This window comes from Notothenia rossii, assembly GCF_949606895.1.
Source record: "Notothenia rossii genome assembly, chromosome: 6".
Lineage (NCBI taxonomy): Eukaryota > Metazoa > Chordata > Actinopteri > Perciformes > Nototheniidae > Notothenia > Notothenia rossii.
The window spans coordinates 20,329,872-20,346,551 of record NC_136909.1 but is presented as its reverse complement, the minus strand read 5'-3'; the positions used below and the strand labels follow the sequence as shown (position 1 = coordinate 20,346,551).

The window sequence follows — 16,680 nt, the reverse complement described above, 5'->3', positions numbered from 1 at the left end:
AGGTGGCATGGACCCATCAGTTCTCAGGGATCTTCCCCCAGAGCTGCTGGCAGAGATCGAGTCAACAATGCCCCTGTGTGAGCGGGTGAAGGTGAACAAGAGGAAACGAAGCACTGTAAATGACAAGCCCAAATATGCTGAGGTCAGCTCAGATGACGACTTTGACGCAAATGGAGAGTGTAAGTCCAAATATGTATTTCTCATCAGTTGTTGCTTAAAGTCTTTGCAAGGTTTGAGCATTTGAGGAATATTCTTAAAATGGAATAACCTTATTGAGCCAACCGTTAAAGACCCTGTGAAGTGCATGTGTTTGCGCCAAAATGAAATGGCAGTTTCATTCCTTACATATCATTGTGCCTGTTCATGGCTAAAATAATTTTTCATAATTAATGAATTATTAATTTTGCCGTCTGAGCCTAACGGAAGTTGCAGACGATAGTAGCTGTGACGTCACAAGATGTACCCAGTTGTGATTGTAAACATGGTGGAGACTTTGGAAAGTGATACTAGTGTGAGAGAAATGATTGATTTGGACAGCTTTTCGGACAGGATAGATGAGGAAAGTGATCAATCTGGTGCACTTTGAGGGCAACATTAAGAGATTTATGGATACAGCTCTCAACACTCATATGAAACATATATTTCAATAATCAAAAAACATTGGAAGGATTTCTTAACCTATTTTATACAACTAATATTACATAGATGGAAATATTTGTTTACATAGATGACCAAACCCACTGAGATAACTTAGGCTACAGTTTACCTCCCTGAGCTGACGTTATCTCTCTCAGTCCCACAGGAGAGCACTCTCCCTCTCCTTATTGTTGAAACAGCTAATCTCCGTTAGCTCCGAGCTAGCACCAGATGCTAACGACAACACTGTAACTCTCTCAGTCTCTCTTTCTCTCTCTCTCTCGAATCGACCAGTGGCCTTTATTTATCATGATCAATCAAAGAATCTACGAAACAATGACACCAGCCAGGCTCACCTTCATCTTTTGGGAACAGAAACATCGCCACTTCGGCAGACTTGACATTACTACAGCCAGCGGCAATGCATCGTTTCCCCTGTGTTTTTCATCCCTCTTTCTTCACTGTCGCCTCCATTGTCAGGTTTTTCTCGATTGGAAATCACTTCCAGTCGACTCCGACACACTTTCCAGGAAAATACTAGCTCAAAAACGTTGAGAAATTCGACTTTGAAAAAATGAACGGTGGTGAATGTAAACAGTGCGGCGGCGTCCATCTCGTGACGTCACGCAGTAGATCGCAAGCCACGCCCACGAAGGCGAAGGTCGACTGCAGATTGCCCCGGCAAATTCAAAACTCGTCAAATTCGTTGCTATTCCAACATCTTTTGATATGGGTTCCAATGGACAATTTTGGTCATTACTATACGTATTAGCATAACAGATCATGCACAGGTGCACACTTCACAGGGTCTTTAAAGCCTATTGATATTAATTAAAGTGCGAACATCTCTAAACACAAATGAACTGTAAAGGGTTTGTGTTACTTTGGTTTTATTTATAATTTAGGTCCTAAATGTTGTTTCCCTGTTCTCCACAGCTGCAAGGAAGCGCCAGCGCCAAGAAAAAGACCGGACCTGGGATACGGAAGAACGGGAGCGCCGGGGTTCGGGCGAACATCGGAAAATTGTGTCGCGGGACAGCCGACGGGGCTCAGGGAGCCGCTATCGAGACTCATCTGACGAACATTCACCGCCACCAAGCATAAGTGAAGGTCTGTATAAGTCCTCCATCACCTGACTTCCAATTAAATGTTTTTTTTTTTTACTTGTGTATGTGACAGTCATAGAACTGCCTACACAGTAAAAGATAATGCCACATTAGGTTGGGGGTAATGTTGTATATAAAGATATTTTACTTGTCAGTGTGCAACACATTTCCAGATAGAAAACAGAGTTTCTAGAAACAATGAACCTGTCCAGGGATTGTTTAGGATCCCACACACTCAATAACAGCAACATAAACTAAAATGACTAAATGACATTTCTGTTCCTCAGTCGCCAGAAAAATGAAGATTAAGGAGAAGCAGAAGAAACGGAAAGCATACGAGCCCAAGCTGACCCATGAAGAATTAATGGACTCGTCCACATTCAAGAGGTTCTTAAATAGCATTGACAACATACTGGAGAATCTTGAGGATGTGGATTTCACTGCCATGGGTAAATATCAGCGCTGACTTTGCTTTGTTAATCAACTGCAGAAAGCTCTGTTTTATTATTCCTCTGCACTGACACTATGTTTTTAGTTTTTTTTAGATCCGTTGTAGTGAACGTGAATTGTAAATTTGTCACGAACATCCACGTGGAATCTAGGTTAAACCATTGGTTTTCATTGTTATGGTTCAATGTCACTGTGACCACAAAAAAAAAGCCATAACTCAAAAAATGAATGCGCTCATTATGACTATTTTAAATCATTGTCTTACTTGATACAATTATGACATTTTGGACAGACTTAGATGTAAACTGCAACTTGAGTGGTTGGGGACGACATAAAACAGCTAGTTAGTAACTGTAGTTGTGATGTTGTGTTCTCCAGCAGAAGCAGATGATGATGAGATACCTCAAGAATTTCTGCTCGGGAAACACCAGTTGAATGAGCTGGGCAGCGAGTCCGCCAAGATTAAAGCCATGGGCATCTCCGGCAAGGTACAGCATGTTATAAAATATGAATATAAAGAAAGAGATTCCACTGTTGCGTATATGTGGTGCTGTTTCAGATGTAGGTCTAAATAACAGTCTGTGTTGTTCTAGATCCCAACAGAAAAGCTGGTGAAGCTGCTGAACATACTGGAGAAGAATATCCTGGATGGGTCCAAGCTCTCCACCATGATGACCCATGTGAGCCTCCTTCCTCCACATTTCTGTGTTGAATATTGTTTGTAGTATTATTGACTTGACATCAGCAATGTGTGACATACCGTGAACCTGATGTTAGAGAATATACAAAAGATACCCACTGGTAGGGCTGCTCGATTATGGCAAAAATCATAATCTCGATTATTTGGGTCAATAATTGATATCACGATTATTAAAAAACGATTAGCCATTTACTTTGAAAACATCCATTTATTGGAAAAAAAAAGTTTAACAGTATGTTTTAACAGCTGATTACCCTGAACTTGAAGTATAATTCAACTGAAAAACCAATACAATTTCGTTTTATTTCGATTGTTTTTTTCATAATACGATTAATTGAGCAGCCCTAGCCACTGGTAGCAAAAGTTCAAAATCGTTAAAATGCATTTTCACGGCTAGACTGAATATAAATCTTCGGCCTCAGAACAGTAGTTTATTTCAATGGTTTCCATGTGACCTCAGGACAACGATGCTGAAGATGAGGAAAAACTCTGGCGGGACCTGATAATGGAGAGAGTCACAAAGTCAGCAGACGCGTGTCTCACAGCTCTAAACATCATGACCTCAGCGCACATGCCCAAAGCGGTCTACATAGAAGACGTGATAGAGCGGGTGCTACAATACACCAAGTTCCATCTGCAGAACACACTGTACCCCCAATACGACCCGGTCTACAGGGTGGACCCTCATGGAGGTGAGGGTTTAGAGAGAGCTTTATTTCATTTGATCTGATGGGATTGGAGAGAAATGTCATTTTCTTCTTCTTCTTATAAATCTTTTATTAATTGTCTTTTTGTTTAATTTTTAATTATGATGTGTTATGCCTATATAAAGCACTTTGAATTGCCTTTTTGTTTGAAATGTGCTATATACATAAACTAAGCGTAACCTCAATATCTGAGAAGTTACTTCAACACTGCTACATTTCAGAGACAGTTTTTTTTCAACAACTATTAAAACTTGTTATTATTTAAAATCATTGTTTATTATCAAACACAGTATTTAATGTTGTTACTCTTGTCCATCTAGGTGGCCTGTTGAGCTCCAAGGCAAAGCGGGCAAAGTGCTCCACACACAAGCAGCGAGTGATTGTCATGTTGTACAACAAAGTGTGCGACATCGTCAGCAACATCTCTGAGCTCCTCGAAATCCAGCTGCTGACAGACACCACCATCCTCCAGGTGAAAACGATGTTAACTGCAGTCCTCTGTTCATCGAGACAAAAGTTTCAGCGTTAACCAGTGGATGATTTATGTCCTTCTTTCTCTATCCAGGTTTCTTCTATGGGAATCACTCCTTTCTTTGTGGAGAATGTCAGTGAGCTGCAGCTGTGTGCCATTAAACTCGTTACGGCTGTGAGTCACATTACTTTCTCTTAGAAAAACGTAGTGCTTCAAATCGTTGTTGTACCGTTATGTGCAACCCTGCATTGTTGTTTTTCACTGTCTCCCTCTGACTTGTGTGTCCATCCATTGAACGCATGTTTCTACAAAACTACGAGTAGAGATTCATCTTTTTTTTCTTTCTACGTTCTGTCTCCAGGTGTTCTCACGATATGAGAAGCATCGGCAGCTGATCTTGGAGGAAATCTTTACCTCTTTGGCCAGACTGCCCACCAGCAAACGCTCCCTCAGGAATTTCCGGTAAGTTGTGAATTCACATGATTTCTTGTTGTTAGGTGACGCAGAGAAAGGCATCAAACCAGAGGCTTAGGTAGCACAAGGTAGCAGATCTAATAATAGTTGAGGTAGAGGTGAAGATACCCTTAGTAGTAACATTACACATATCCATGCTCCTCTTGTGTCTAGGCTGAACAGCTCAGACCAGGATGGAGAGCCTCTGTACATCCAGATGGTGACTGCTCTGGTGCTGCAGCTGATTCAGTGCGTGGTCCACCTCCCCAACGACAAGGATTTCTACGACGAGTACGAGGGCAAGGTACGACAGCAAGCAGACACACGACACATCCTCGCAAGCGGCAAATAAAAAAACCACATTCATTGAATTTGCTCTTTTTTCCAGGTGGATCAAGATGTGTTGATAACCAACTCGTATGAGACGGCAATGAGAACAGCACAAAACTTCCTCTCCGTCTTTCTCAAAAAGTAATTACTTTCACAGTTTGAACGGCTTTCGAGTAGGCTATGCTCTTTCCTTTTGGCTATTTGAATTGTACTGAGGCAGTCACCTTATATTTTTATAAATGTGTACAGTGTAGACAAAATGCAGTAGAGTGATTGCTTCAGTGTGTAGGGATGTTAGCCTTCCTTTCCTGCTGGCTTCATGACACTCTACCATTATCTCTTTCTAATGATGCTTTCCCTTTTTGTTCCTGTTATTCCCCCACGTTTCCTCCTCTGCCACTTTTCTATCTTTTCCCGTCCCCAGGTGTGGCAGTAAGCAGGGAGAAGAAGATTACCGGCCTTTGTTTGAGAACTTTGTCCAGGACCTGTTATCGACTGTAAACAAACCAGAGTGGCCGGCTGCAGAGCTGCTGCTCAGTTTGCTTGGCAGACTACTGGTTAGTAAAGCAGAGCTCTTTCTTTAAACTGGAAATGCAACCGTTTCTACTTAAGTGTTCCAAATATAAAGTATCCAGCGGCCTCATTTGTATGTAGGTTGTATAGAAACAAGTGCATGGTGTTATACACTATAAACAGTAATTATGTCAAAAAAAAATTTTAATTGTTAAGCATTTTAGATTTGAACAATCCTTTACAAATAAAGTTCATCATTATTATTATTATTATTATTATTATTATTATTATAATATATTATTATTGTTATTATTATTATTGTCCGGCAGTGGCTCAGTCAGTAGGGGCTTGGATTGGGAGGGTCACTGGTTTAAAGACCCCGAACAGCCTTATAATATGGATTTTGGACTGGTACTTAGAGAGGTCCCAGTTCACCTCCTGGGCCCTGCCGTGGTGCCCTGGAGAGAGGCACCGGACATAATTAAGAAGAAAGCTCTTTTTGTAAATGCACTAATGAAATGATGATATGGATTATTTCTGTTTTTCTTAAGTGTGCAGATAAAAGTTAATCTTGTGTAAGTGTAACATTATATTTCTAATTCTGTCTCTCCTCCCATCAGGTACACCAGTTCAGTAACAAGCAGACAGAGATGGCTCTGAGAGTAGCGTCTCTGGACTACCTGGGCACAGTGGCTGCCCGCCTGAGGAAGGACGCGGTCACCAGCAAAATGGACCAGAGATCAATTGATCGAATATTGAAAGAGGTAGGAGACTTCACATTGGATGCCCTCATATTCACTTGAACATACAAGTTAATGTATATAATAATAACTAAATGGAACATTGTTAAAATGCCTTTGTAATCTGTCTCTGTCTCTCTCTCTGCTTATTCAGTCTCAAGGTAATGATGAGACCCAGCAGCTGCAGAAGGCTCTCCTGGACTACATGGAGGAAAATGCTGAGACTGATGCCTCACTGGTGGTGGGTTTACATTAGACTGGCTGAGCAAGTGATGATTTTAGAAACCATTTGAACTTCATTTAAATTAAAGTTGAGGGCATGTGCATGTTTTGAATGTCATGTTGGTTTTTGGTTTATTACTTTAATTAGGGTAATTGGCCATCCAAGCTTGAAAAACATCTATTGTCCATACGTGTTGTTATCTCTTCAAATGATTAATAGGCCCTTTTAAAAAAATTAAATGGCTAAAGGGCTTATAGCAGGGCTATTCAATTAGTTTGGAATGCGGGCCGGTTGATGAAAATGATCCAAAGCAAGGGGCCGGGAAAAAGATTGCTTGAAATATGAGCAATCATATTAAGTGCTTCGGATACAGTAAATACTACAACAGCATAGTGGAGTGCATATATTGTGTTTAAATAAATCAAACAACATAGCCCCAAGGCCTTTATAGATCTAAATGGCAAGTTCAGAACTCAATAGGCCTACATGTGAAGCTAATTCAACCATCAACATCATTTCATTTAATTTAGGTGAAATTATATAAACATTCACGCAGAGATGCAATAAATGACAGGAATTGTCACTACAGTAGCGAGTAGGTGGGTTCGAAACCCGAGCCCACTGAAGTTTTCAGGGATTGTCTTCCCCTCTATCTCTCAATGTAACACCCTCTCTGGAATAAAGGCACTCTGGCCCATGAAGAAAAACTTTTTTTTTTAAATCGTAAAAAAAAAAAAGTAGATTACTTTTTAACATTATACTCAAATGGCCAGTAAATATCACCCTGGGGCCGGATTTGGCCCGCGGTCCGCCAATTGAATAGCCCTGGCTCATAGTATCACTACCTATATGTTTTTTACATTAGTATTTAATAATCTGTTACTATGAATAGTCTGAATAAATTCGATACTTGGATTTTTTGTCCTCTAGTTTGCTAGAAAGTTCTACATTGCCCAGTGGTTCCGGGACACCACGACAGAGGCTGAGAAGTCCATGAGGAACCAGAACCCGAAGGATGAAGACTCATCGGACGGACCGCAACATGCCAAGGAGATAGAAACGACCGGGGAAATTATGCAACGTGCTGAGAAGCGCAAGAAGTTTTTGCGCAACATCATCAAGGCCACGCCAGCTCACTTTGCCACACTGAAGTGAGGATTCTGTCAATGTGTCAGCAATCACCATATCACTCATATCGTATTGACATATTCAAACCTATTTTTCTCATTTGTCTTGTCTCGGGCCTCCTGTCAGTTACAGTCTGTCTGTTAACTGTACAACCCTCTAACATTCCCCCTCTTTGCCCCTCCCCAGAATGAACTCTGACACTGTGGACTATGAGGACTCCTGTCTGATTGTGCGTTATTTGGCCTCCATGAGGCCGTTCGCCCATAGCTTTGATATTTATTTAACACAGGTAAGATTTAAATATTATTACCATAAGTATATTTGTCATCTGTCAAGTCACAGCAGCTACACACAAATCATCTGTTATTTGTTCACACAGTATAATACAGCTGATATTTGGACTAACTGGTTTAGCTTTTTTGAAGAAGAAAAGTAAAGATGTTTTCATGAGCTGGTGCATCAATGGATCTTTTTCTTTTGTACAGATTCTGCGAGTCCTTGGGGAAAGTGCCATCGCCGTCAGGACTAAAGCCATGAAATGTCTGTCCGAGGTTGTGGCTGTGGACCCCAGCATACTGGCAAGGGTATGTGAGGATCTGTGTTTGCCAAGACCATTTGTCATGTCTGAATTTCACATTCCACATAATATACATCATGTGGCTTCTTGTTACTTTATTGCTCTGTCAAAAGTTCTGTCCTATGCTATCATGTATGCAAGTGCTATATTCTGACACACTCTTCTCCACTTCTGCAGTCCGACATGCAGCGGGGCGTCCACGGCCGTTTGATGGACAACTCTACCAGTGTGAGAGAGGCAGCTGTGGAGCTGCTGGGCAAGTTTGTGCTCAGCAGACCCCAACTCACTGAGCAGTACTATGACATGCTCACAGAGAGGATACTGGTAAGTTACTGAATCTGACTCATTGTAGACACTTTTGTGTTGTAAGGTCTTACAACCATGTGAACTGTCCACATGGTAGAATGCTTACATTGTTTAATTATTTTTGCAGTGGTGTGATGGCACGCAGTGTAATCAAAATGTTGATGTATATTTCTTTTGGTTCAATGCACTCTTTATTACTGTTTTTCGGTTCCCGTGCATGATTGTGAGGATGCAATTGGAGCATTTTTAGGTCTTTGCTATTCCATTTATTAGGATATGCCCAGCTGTTTACCATGATGTTAATTACATGACATATTGGCCCTCTAATAAAGTGATCTTAACCATCACACTATCCGCATCATTTACATTGCAAGCTTTTTAATTCTGGTCACACAGTTTGCATGGAAAAGCACTGCAGGGATTGAGCTTGAAATGTTCTTATTGGGTGTTTCAAGTTTGCTTTTGCTTTATGGAAATAAGGAACCAGTTTAATCGCAGGATGCAGTCTAGTATTAACAAAGAACATCGTGAAGGTGGTGGCACTATAAGCTGTGATTTCGAAACACCATCTAACACACAAGCTCTGCACTAAGTCTTTGTACTCGGCTCCTGACAAGTGAACATACTGAAATTGTTGTGCCTGTTGTCATGGAAATGATCAAGAGGGTTCATGAGAAGTTCACTCTTCATTACGGTCTTAAGCTGCCACCTATTGGTAGAAAAATGGCATTGCACCCCATTCAGAAGTTTTTGTTTATGATACACAGGACACTGGTATCAGCGTAAGAAAGCGAGTGATCAAGATCCTCAGAGACATCTGCCTGGAGCAGCCCACCTTCAGTAAGATCACTGAGATGTGTGTGAGGATGATCCGCAGGGTCAATGACGAGGAAGGAATCAAGGTATGGATCCACGGCACCTTTTGTCTGTTCAAAATGTATCATTACTCATCAATTAGTTTTTCTTTCATCTTTAAGATACAATGCTCTGTGTTCAAATATATGGATCGCAAAACCTTTGAAAGATATGTTCTAAGGTATAGATTTAAACTGAAGGCGTGAACTTGTTTGCTTTATAGAAATTGGTGAATGAAACATTCCAGAAGTTGTGGTTTACTCCGACTCCCGCCAATGACAAAGTATCCATGACCAGAAAGATCCTCAACATCACTGATGTGGTAAGTTTGGCTGACTTCCCAGTTTGTTGGAAGCCAACAAACAATGTGCTCTCTGGTGAAGTTTGGCATGGGAATCTTCGATTGACATGAGTCTGATTTGTTCTTCAGGTTTCAGCGTGTCGAGACACCGGCTATGACTGGTTTGAACAGCTTCTTCAGAATGTAAGTATTTGATTTTGTGTTGTAGCTTCGTCTAACGGGAATTATATGGATGTTTAAAAACGTTTTTAAATGAACATTGTCTCTTTTGCTCTAGCTTCTAAAGTCTGAAGAGGATGCATCGTATAAACCAGCCAAAAAGGCCTGTGTGCAGCTTGTTGACAATCTAGTGGAGCACATCCTCAAATACGAGGAAACTCTTTCAGGTATGCAGGTTTATCCTTTTTTCATCAAATTCAACTTTCCAAAAATGGAGCAGTTGATTTTCTTTCAGAACGCTATCTATACTCACAGTTTAGCCAATCATTTCCCTGCAGTAGGTTTGATTTGAGTTCAAATGTTAATTAATGCATTTCCATTTTGACTCTGCAGAGAACAAAGGTGTAAACTCAACACGGCTAGTGTCGTGCATCACCACCTTGTACTTATTCAGCAAGATCAGGGCCCAGCTCATGGTCAAACATGCCATGACCATGCAACCCTACCTGACCACAAAGTGTAACGTAAGTTGTGCATACTAAATCCTTTTTGTTGTTGATAAATATACGAAGCAATAGTCCCAATCTGCTTGCATAATATGTTCTTTTACAACAGAACAGAGAAACTTGAACAAAGATTTCACTGCCTAATCCAGAGATTGATTTCAGGAACGACCTTTCTGATTGGTCAATAGAAGAGTTCCCCAAACAAGTCGATATTGGTTGGGATCCATCAGAGCTTTCCCTATGAATAACTCTTTTATTGTTTCAACCTCAGACTGCCAATGACTTCATGGTCATCTGTAACGTGGCCAAGATCTTGGAGCTTGTGGTTCCTCTGATGGAGCATCCCAGCGAGACTTACCTTGCCACCATCGAAGAAGACCTCATGAAGCTCATCATCAAATATGGCATGACGGTGCGTGGTTGTGGCTTTTTATCAATCATATGGGGGGGGGACACACACACACACCATTGTGGACCCATGTTGACTTAGTAACATTTTATAATTGAAGTGTAAATGGTGTTGCTAAGGAGATGAATTGATGGTCCTCCTGCCTTTTCTCCAGGTGGTCCAACACTGTGTGAGCTGTCTCGGAGCTGTTGTCAACAAAGTCACGCACAACTATAAGTTTGTGTGGGCTTGCTTCAACAGATTCTATGGTGAGACATACAGTTAGAAATGTTGACCTTCCATTTTCTGTTTTTGCAACAGTTTGCCTGCAGTTTAAGATGTCCCCCATACAAACAAAGTTCAACTTTTGTTTCAACTTTTAAAAAAGGACATATCATGTTATCATTGGATCTATTCTCGAGAGATAAAAACTGTAAAAAAAAACTAAATTAGGAGACACCAAAACTGTTTTAATGTGTTTTTGCAGGTGCACTTAACAAGCTGAAGGTGCAGCATCACGAGGATCCCAACAGCACCACGCTGGTAGCAAACAAGCCCTTCCTGCTGCGATCGCTCTTCACTGTGGGGGCCCTGGCTCGGCACTTTGACTTTGATCTGGAGGAGTTCAAAGGAACCAACAAAGTAGGACGATTTTATAATATCACAAATTTGAAATTAAAACTGTGAAAGCTATGGATTGTAGCTGTAAGTGTATTTATTGTGATTTTGCTTTTAGACACGGATAGAGAAAGTGTAGGGAAGGCTTTGATGTGAAACCAAAGCCTTTGCTCTAACACATGATCCAACCTACAACTCTTATAACTATGTCTGTGTGTTGTGAACAGGTTGTTATCAAGGAGAAAGTTCTTGAGCTGCTGGTTTACTTCACCAAACATGAAGACGAGGAGGTCAAGACCAAAGCCATCATCGGCTTAGGCAAGAACACTTTTTTTTTTCTATATACAATAAAGTTGTTGCTAAGTCTCTGTGTCAGTGTCAACTTGTACAGGGCTGAAAGGGAAAGACGGGCTATGTGTTAGAAGCCCACGTTCTAGTCCAAGCGGATGGATGTACATTGTTTGCTTGTTGTTTCATGTCTTTATTCTTTTCTCTTAGGCTTCCTTGTGATCATGCATCCCAGCCAGATGTTTATGCCTGAGGTGAAGAATTTGTACAACGGCATCCTGGCTGACAGGGCCTCCTCCATCAACCTCAAAATCCAGATCCTTAAAAACCTCCAGACATATCTTCAGGAGGAAGACACGCGGATGCAGTACGCAGACAGAGATTGTAAGTGAAGCTGTGTTTGTGACTGTACTTTAAGCTTTGTTGATTTAGCACTGCAGTGTTACATTCTCTTACAGCTTATCAGCAAGGTGCAGGTTGCTTTGATCATATTTTGGGTCCTTGCAGGGAAGAAACTGTCCAAACAGGAGGATCTGAAGGAGATGGGAGACATCTCATCAGGGATGAGCAGCTCCATCATGCAGCTTTATCTGAAACAGGTGTTGGAGGCGTTCTTCCACACCCAGTCCAGTGTACGGCACTTTGCTCTCAACGTCATCGCTCTCACACTCAACCAGGGTCTCATCCATCCTGTACAGGTAAGACATGAAAGCCGGAAGCTGTCAAACCACCCCACCTCTTGTGATAAATAATAAAGTTACATTGTAATAACTCATTTAGCTGAATAAATCCACAGTAATATGAACATAAGCATGTGAACATCACATATTTGTTTGCCCTGTCTGCAGTGTGTACCCTACCTCATTGCAATGGGAACAGACCCAGAGAGCAGCATGAGGATCAAATCTGACCAGCAGCTGGTGGAGATCGACAAGAAGTACACGGGATTCATCCATGTGAGTCGTTGTTCAGTGTTGTCAAGTTTAAAAATAACACGGCAGGATTCTAAACAAGAATACAATGTAGATGGATCTGCTGCAGGGCTGGAGATTCTGTAACACTTTTCTTTCAACACATTTGTTCACAGATGAAGGCAGTTGCTGGGATGAAGATGTCGTACATCTTGCAGCAGGCCATCGAATCGTCTCGCAGGAACATCATCAGAGGATTCAGACAGGAGGAGACGACCTCCGCTCTCTGCGCCCACCTCTTCTCTATGATCCGGGGGAACCGGCAGCACCGGAGGGCTTTCCTCATCTCGCTGTTGAACCTCTTCGATGACAGTTCTGTGAGTAAACCTGGGCTCCTCTCTCTCCTAATTAGCAACATGCTAACCCGCGGCTCTCGAGCCACATGCAGCTCTTTAAGCCCTCTACTCTGGCTCCCTTGAGCTTAGACAAAAATAAGAAGGAAATAAAATGAAAATATTTGTAGGACTATTTATATTTTGTTGCACGGTTGAAAATGTTTCGTATTTTGAGGTGATACTGTGACACACAAAGAAAAAAAAGAAACGGTTTTAATCAGGTCAACCAAATACAACTTTATAAGCTATCAAATATGTTTTGCGGCTCCAGACAAAAGAAATGGGTGGAAAAGGGGGCAAAATGGCTCTTGGTCAAAACGGTTGCAGACTCCTGTGCTAGGAGAACATTTCTTAAAGATACAGATAACAGCACTGAAAGCAAAACCTTTTATACATAGACACACTGGTGTTGCAAAATGTTAAATCCCACTCTTTTACTGTCTTGCAAATGTAATAAGAATTTTTATTTGTAGCATGTATGAATTAAATTCTAGTAGATGAATACTAAGAAGAGAGTGTTACTTACCATTAAGCAATGCTTTCTTTCTGCAGAGGACGGAAGTGAACATGCTGCTGTTTGTAGCAGACAACCTGGCCTGTTTCCCATACCAGAGCCAGGAGGAGCCTCTCTTCATCATGCACCACATAGACATCACCCTGTCTGTGTCCGGCAGCAACTTGTTGCAAACCTTCAAAGAGGTAGGGTAGCATTTTTTGAAAGTAGTTTCAGCATAGATGAAATCCAAAAATGTAATCTTTTTTTTATGGTGAAGCATTTATATAGATTTGTCTTCCTTTTCCAGCTTCTGCTAAAGGAGCCACGGCGTAAGGAGAAGAAGATAAAGGTGTTGAAGCAAATGTCAGATGGGGAGGATGAGGAGGAAAAGATTCATTGTGATTCTCCCAGGAGCAATGAGGAAGGAAACAATGAAAATGAAGATGTGGTACGGCGGCCTAAAAAGGCCAAAAAACCTGTTCCAGAGTCGGAGAGCTCGGAGTCCGATCTGGAGGATTTGGATTTGGAGGATGTGGAAAAAGTGATGAGGCTCCTCCCAGACAATCCCACAGGTCTCTTGGACTTTGCTAACTCTGTTCAGGGCATCTTGTTGCTTCTGGTGCTCAAACAGCATCTGAAGAACCAATATGGATTCTCTGATGGGTAAGATCTTTTGTAATATGTATTTCTTCATAGACTTTTTTCTAAATTAAGACATCTACTTTTGTATGTGTTGATTAGTTCGATAAATTCAAACCTTTAGAAACTCAAAGTCTTTTGATCTTTCAACAGCAAAATTCAGAAGTACTCTCCAACAGAGTCAGCTAAGGTGTACGATAAGGCGGTGAACAGGAAAAACACTGTTGTCTTCCACCCGCGACAAACCATCGACTTCATCTCCAACAACATGTTTCGTGCCACACTGTCAAACGATGTCAAGAGGCGAATTGTCCGACAGTACCTAGATGTAAGCATTGAAGCTATAACAGACTTTCTTTGCCAATATTTGATGTACGTCATCGTGAAAGTTAATCTGCTTTTGGTCTACTCACAAGTTACCAAGATATAAATACTAAATTGTTTCTAATTATCTAAGAAATGTTCAGTGCTGGCTGTAGTTTGCCCTTGAAATCATTCAATACCTGTACATGACTTGTACTGTTACTTCCACTATATTCTGTCACGTTTGCTGTTGTGTGTGAAACCTGCATCTGAAAGACAGCTTTGATCTGTTCTCTGCGACAGTTCAAGGTTCTGATGGAACATCTGGACCCAGACGAGGAGGATGAGGAGGGAGAAGCGTCTGCCAGCGCTAACATCAGAAACAAAGCCATAAGCGCCCTCCTGGGAGGCTCCGGCCCCATGTCGGGACCCAGCCCTCGCAACCAGCCTGGACCAGAGACTGATGACGACTACAGTGATGGCGACGAAAAGACCCCAGGGGTGAGAGAAACGGATACACACACCATGTATAAAATACAATTTCGAATACGGGGGGAAAATAATGCAACCCTTTTTTCTTTTGTCATCCCTGCAGTCCTCTCGAAGGTCAAGGCGAGCAGTTGACTCCATGAACGAGATAGTGGAGTCCATGGATGTGATTGCTCTTTGCTGTCCGAAATACAAGGACCGGCCGCAAATAGCTCGAGTCATCCAGAAGACCTCCAATGGATACCACATCCACTGGATGGCCGGCTCCTACTCGGGGCCCTGGGCAGACGCAAAGAAACGCGATGGCCGCAAACAGGTGCCTTGGGTGGACACTATTAAGGAGTCGGACATCATTTACAAGAAGATTGCCTTGACCAGCAACCACAAACTGAGCAACAAAGTAGTACAGACTTTACGCTCACTGTATGCAGCGCGGGAAGGAGGGGCTAGCTAATGGCTCCCGTGTGATTTTTATTTTATTTTTTTGGTCCCCCTTACCCATTTCTACTTTATCAAAATCCTCCTCTTCCCTGCTCCTCCTCCTCCTCCTCAACCTGCCACCTCCAACAACACAGCCAAACTTCACTGGATTCCTACCCTGCTCCTCTTCTTCCTCATTTTTGTAAGAAAGACACAAGAGGGCAAGAATATTTGACACTACATGCTTTTACATGAGTTATTCTTGCAGAAATGAAAATGACACAAAAGACTTGTTATATTAGAGGGACTGCTCACGTTTTGTTTGTGTACAAGTGCAGAGGATAGGATCCAGAAGGCATTAAAGGAATAATTATCCCTTAAAAAGGCTATTAGAAAAGAGACCTGGAGGGAAATGTTATGTCAACATTGTTGTGGGAGCTCCTTCGCTGTTGTGCAGCAGATTCTAATCGCTCATTTCTACTCCCACTGTATCATAGTTTAACACAACAAAAAACTAAAATGTTTATATCTCTGAAGACAAAAAAGCTGTAAAAAAAGAATAAAACCTTAAGTGAATGTTGGAAATTAGTCTTTTTGATGTTCTTATTAAAGTGTTTTTTGGAGTTTATTATAATACTAGCACCCTGATGGTTTTTTCCTTTTAGCTTTTAGATATTTTATGGAAAACAAGAAAAAAGACCAAAAAAATAAGATTTTTTATTTTTGTTCACTTTTATTTGTCCATGCTGTACAATGGCAGAGTCCTCTGGACATAATTTATTCTATTTCGAAATACGCATGCAGTATATGTGGCCTATTGCAGGAAGATATTTTGTAAATGTAGATTTTGTTGTATTAGGTCACCCTAGTAATAAGAGGAAAGGGGATTCATACCCTTTTGGTGGAACAATACTGCAATAAATTTTTCTACTTCTCTTTGTCACTTGTCTGCTCAAGGTGTTAATCTGATCTGTTCATTTTATAAATGAAGCGTAGGAACTGGATACTGCAAAAACACAGATAGGTCTCAGAGGCTTAATCCGTTTCATCTAAGGGATGGGGAAAGCTTAAAAAAGTATACCAGACAATCCTTTTCTGAATATTTCTTTACAATTTTTAAAACAAAGCAACCTCCGCTACCACTTTACAATAAGAATAACCTTATAAAGGGTTTATGGATAGTTTGTAATTCATTTATTAATTAGGTTGTGAACACTTTATAAATCATTACTAAGCTTTTATAAGCCATGAGATAAACAGGGCAACTGTGACCGGTTGCTTGCCAAATAGTGAGCCCACATTTATCTGTACTGCTAAGACTAAGTCTTATATTGGATACTTAGCTTACTTCATCTTCTTCATCAGCCAGCATCCTTGGTGTCTGTTGTTCACTGAGTTGATTCTTGCTAAGTAGCCAATATAAGGCTTAGTCATCTTGCCACATAGTGAGCCTGTGTTGATGTATAGAACTGGTTTATAAAGGGTTCTTAACCCTCCGGTATCACTGTGGACGTTTTTGTCCATATGGCTCATTTTTCAATTTTCATTTTGCAATAACTTTGGTTGTGTTG

General features: G+C 41.2%; 1 protein-coding gene across 4 annotated transcripts in view; it reads left to right on the top strand.

Moving 5' to 3' along the window:
- nipbla (NIPBL cohesin loading factor a) overlaps positions 1-16,052 on the top strand; it is a 32,469-nt gene extending 16,417 nt beyond the window's left edge. For all 4 annotated transcript variants that reach the window (XM_079689152.1, XM_079689153.1, XM_079689151.1 and 1 more), the window contains 36 exons: positions 3-179; positions 1,573-1,746; positions 2,030-2,191; positions 2,571-2,680; positions 2,786-2,872; positions 3,353-3,584; positions 3,920-4,071; positions 4,165-4,245; positions 4,433-4,533; positions 4,699-4,828; positions 4,913-4,995; positions 5,279-5,411; positions 5,988-6,131; positions 6,262-6,348; positions 7,261-7,481; positions 7,645-7,747; positions 7,944-8,042; positions 8,213-8,359; positions 9,109-9,243; positions 9,420-9,518; positions 9,627-9,680; positions 9,775-9,883; positions 10,050-10,180; positions 10,434-10,574; positions 10,726-10,819; positions 11,038-11,192; positions 11,396-11,486; positions 11,667-11,840; positions 11,964-12,154; positions 12,305-12,412; positions 12,544-12,744; positions 13,315-13,461; positions 13,566-13,921; positions 14,051-14,225; positions 14,504-14,701; positions 14,796-16,052. In XM_079689152.1, the coding sequence (XP_079545278.1) occupies positions 3-179; positions 1,573-1,746; positions 2,030-2,191; positions 2,571-2,680; positions 2,786-2,872; positions 3,353-3,584; positions 3,920-4,071; positions 4,165-4,245; positions 4,433-4,533; positions 4,699-4,828; positions 4,913-4,995; positions 5,279-5,411; positions 5,988-6,131; positions 6,262-6,348; positions 7,261-7,481; positions 7,645-7,747; positions 7,944-8,042; positions 8,213-8,359; positions 9,109-9,243; positions 9,420-9,518; positions 9,627-9,680; positions 9,775-9,883; positions 10,050-10,180; positions 10,434-10,574; positions 10,726-10,819; positions 11,038-11,192; positions 11,396-11,486; positions 11,667-11,840; positions 11,964-12,154; positions 12,305-12,412; positions 12,544-12,744; positions 13,315-13,461; positions 13,566-13,921; positions 14,051-14,225; positions 14,504-14,701; positions 14,796-15,143 (5,330 nt within the window). In that variant the 3' untranslated portion in view covers positions 15,144-16,052. The remainder of the gene's footprint in view (positions 1-2; positions 180-1,572; positions 1,747-2,029; positions 2,192-2,570; positions 2,681-2,785; positions 2,873-3,352; positions 3,585-3,919; positions 4,072-4,164; positions 4,246-4,432; positions 4,534-4,698; positions 4,829-4,912; positions 4,996-5,278; positions 5,412-5,987; positions 6,132-6,261; positions 6,349-7,260; positions 7,482-7,644; positions 7,748-7,943; positions 8,043-8,212; positions 8,360-9,108; positions 9,244-9,419; positions 9,519-9,626; positions 9,681-9,774; positions 9,884-10,049; positions 10,181-10,433; positions 10,575-10,725; positions 10,820-11,037; positions 11,193-11,395; positions 11,487-11,666; positions 11,841-11,963; positions 12,155-12,304; positions 12,413-12,543; positions 12,745-13,314; positions 13,462-13,565; positions 13,922-14,050; positions 14,226-14,503; positions 14,702-14,795) is intronic.
- Positions 16,053-16,680: the final 628 nt, after the last annotated feature.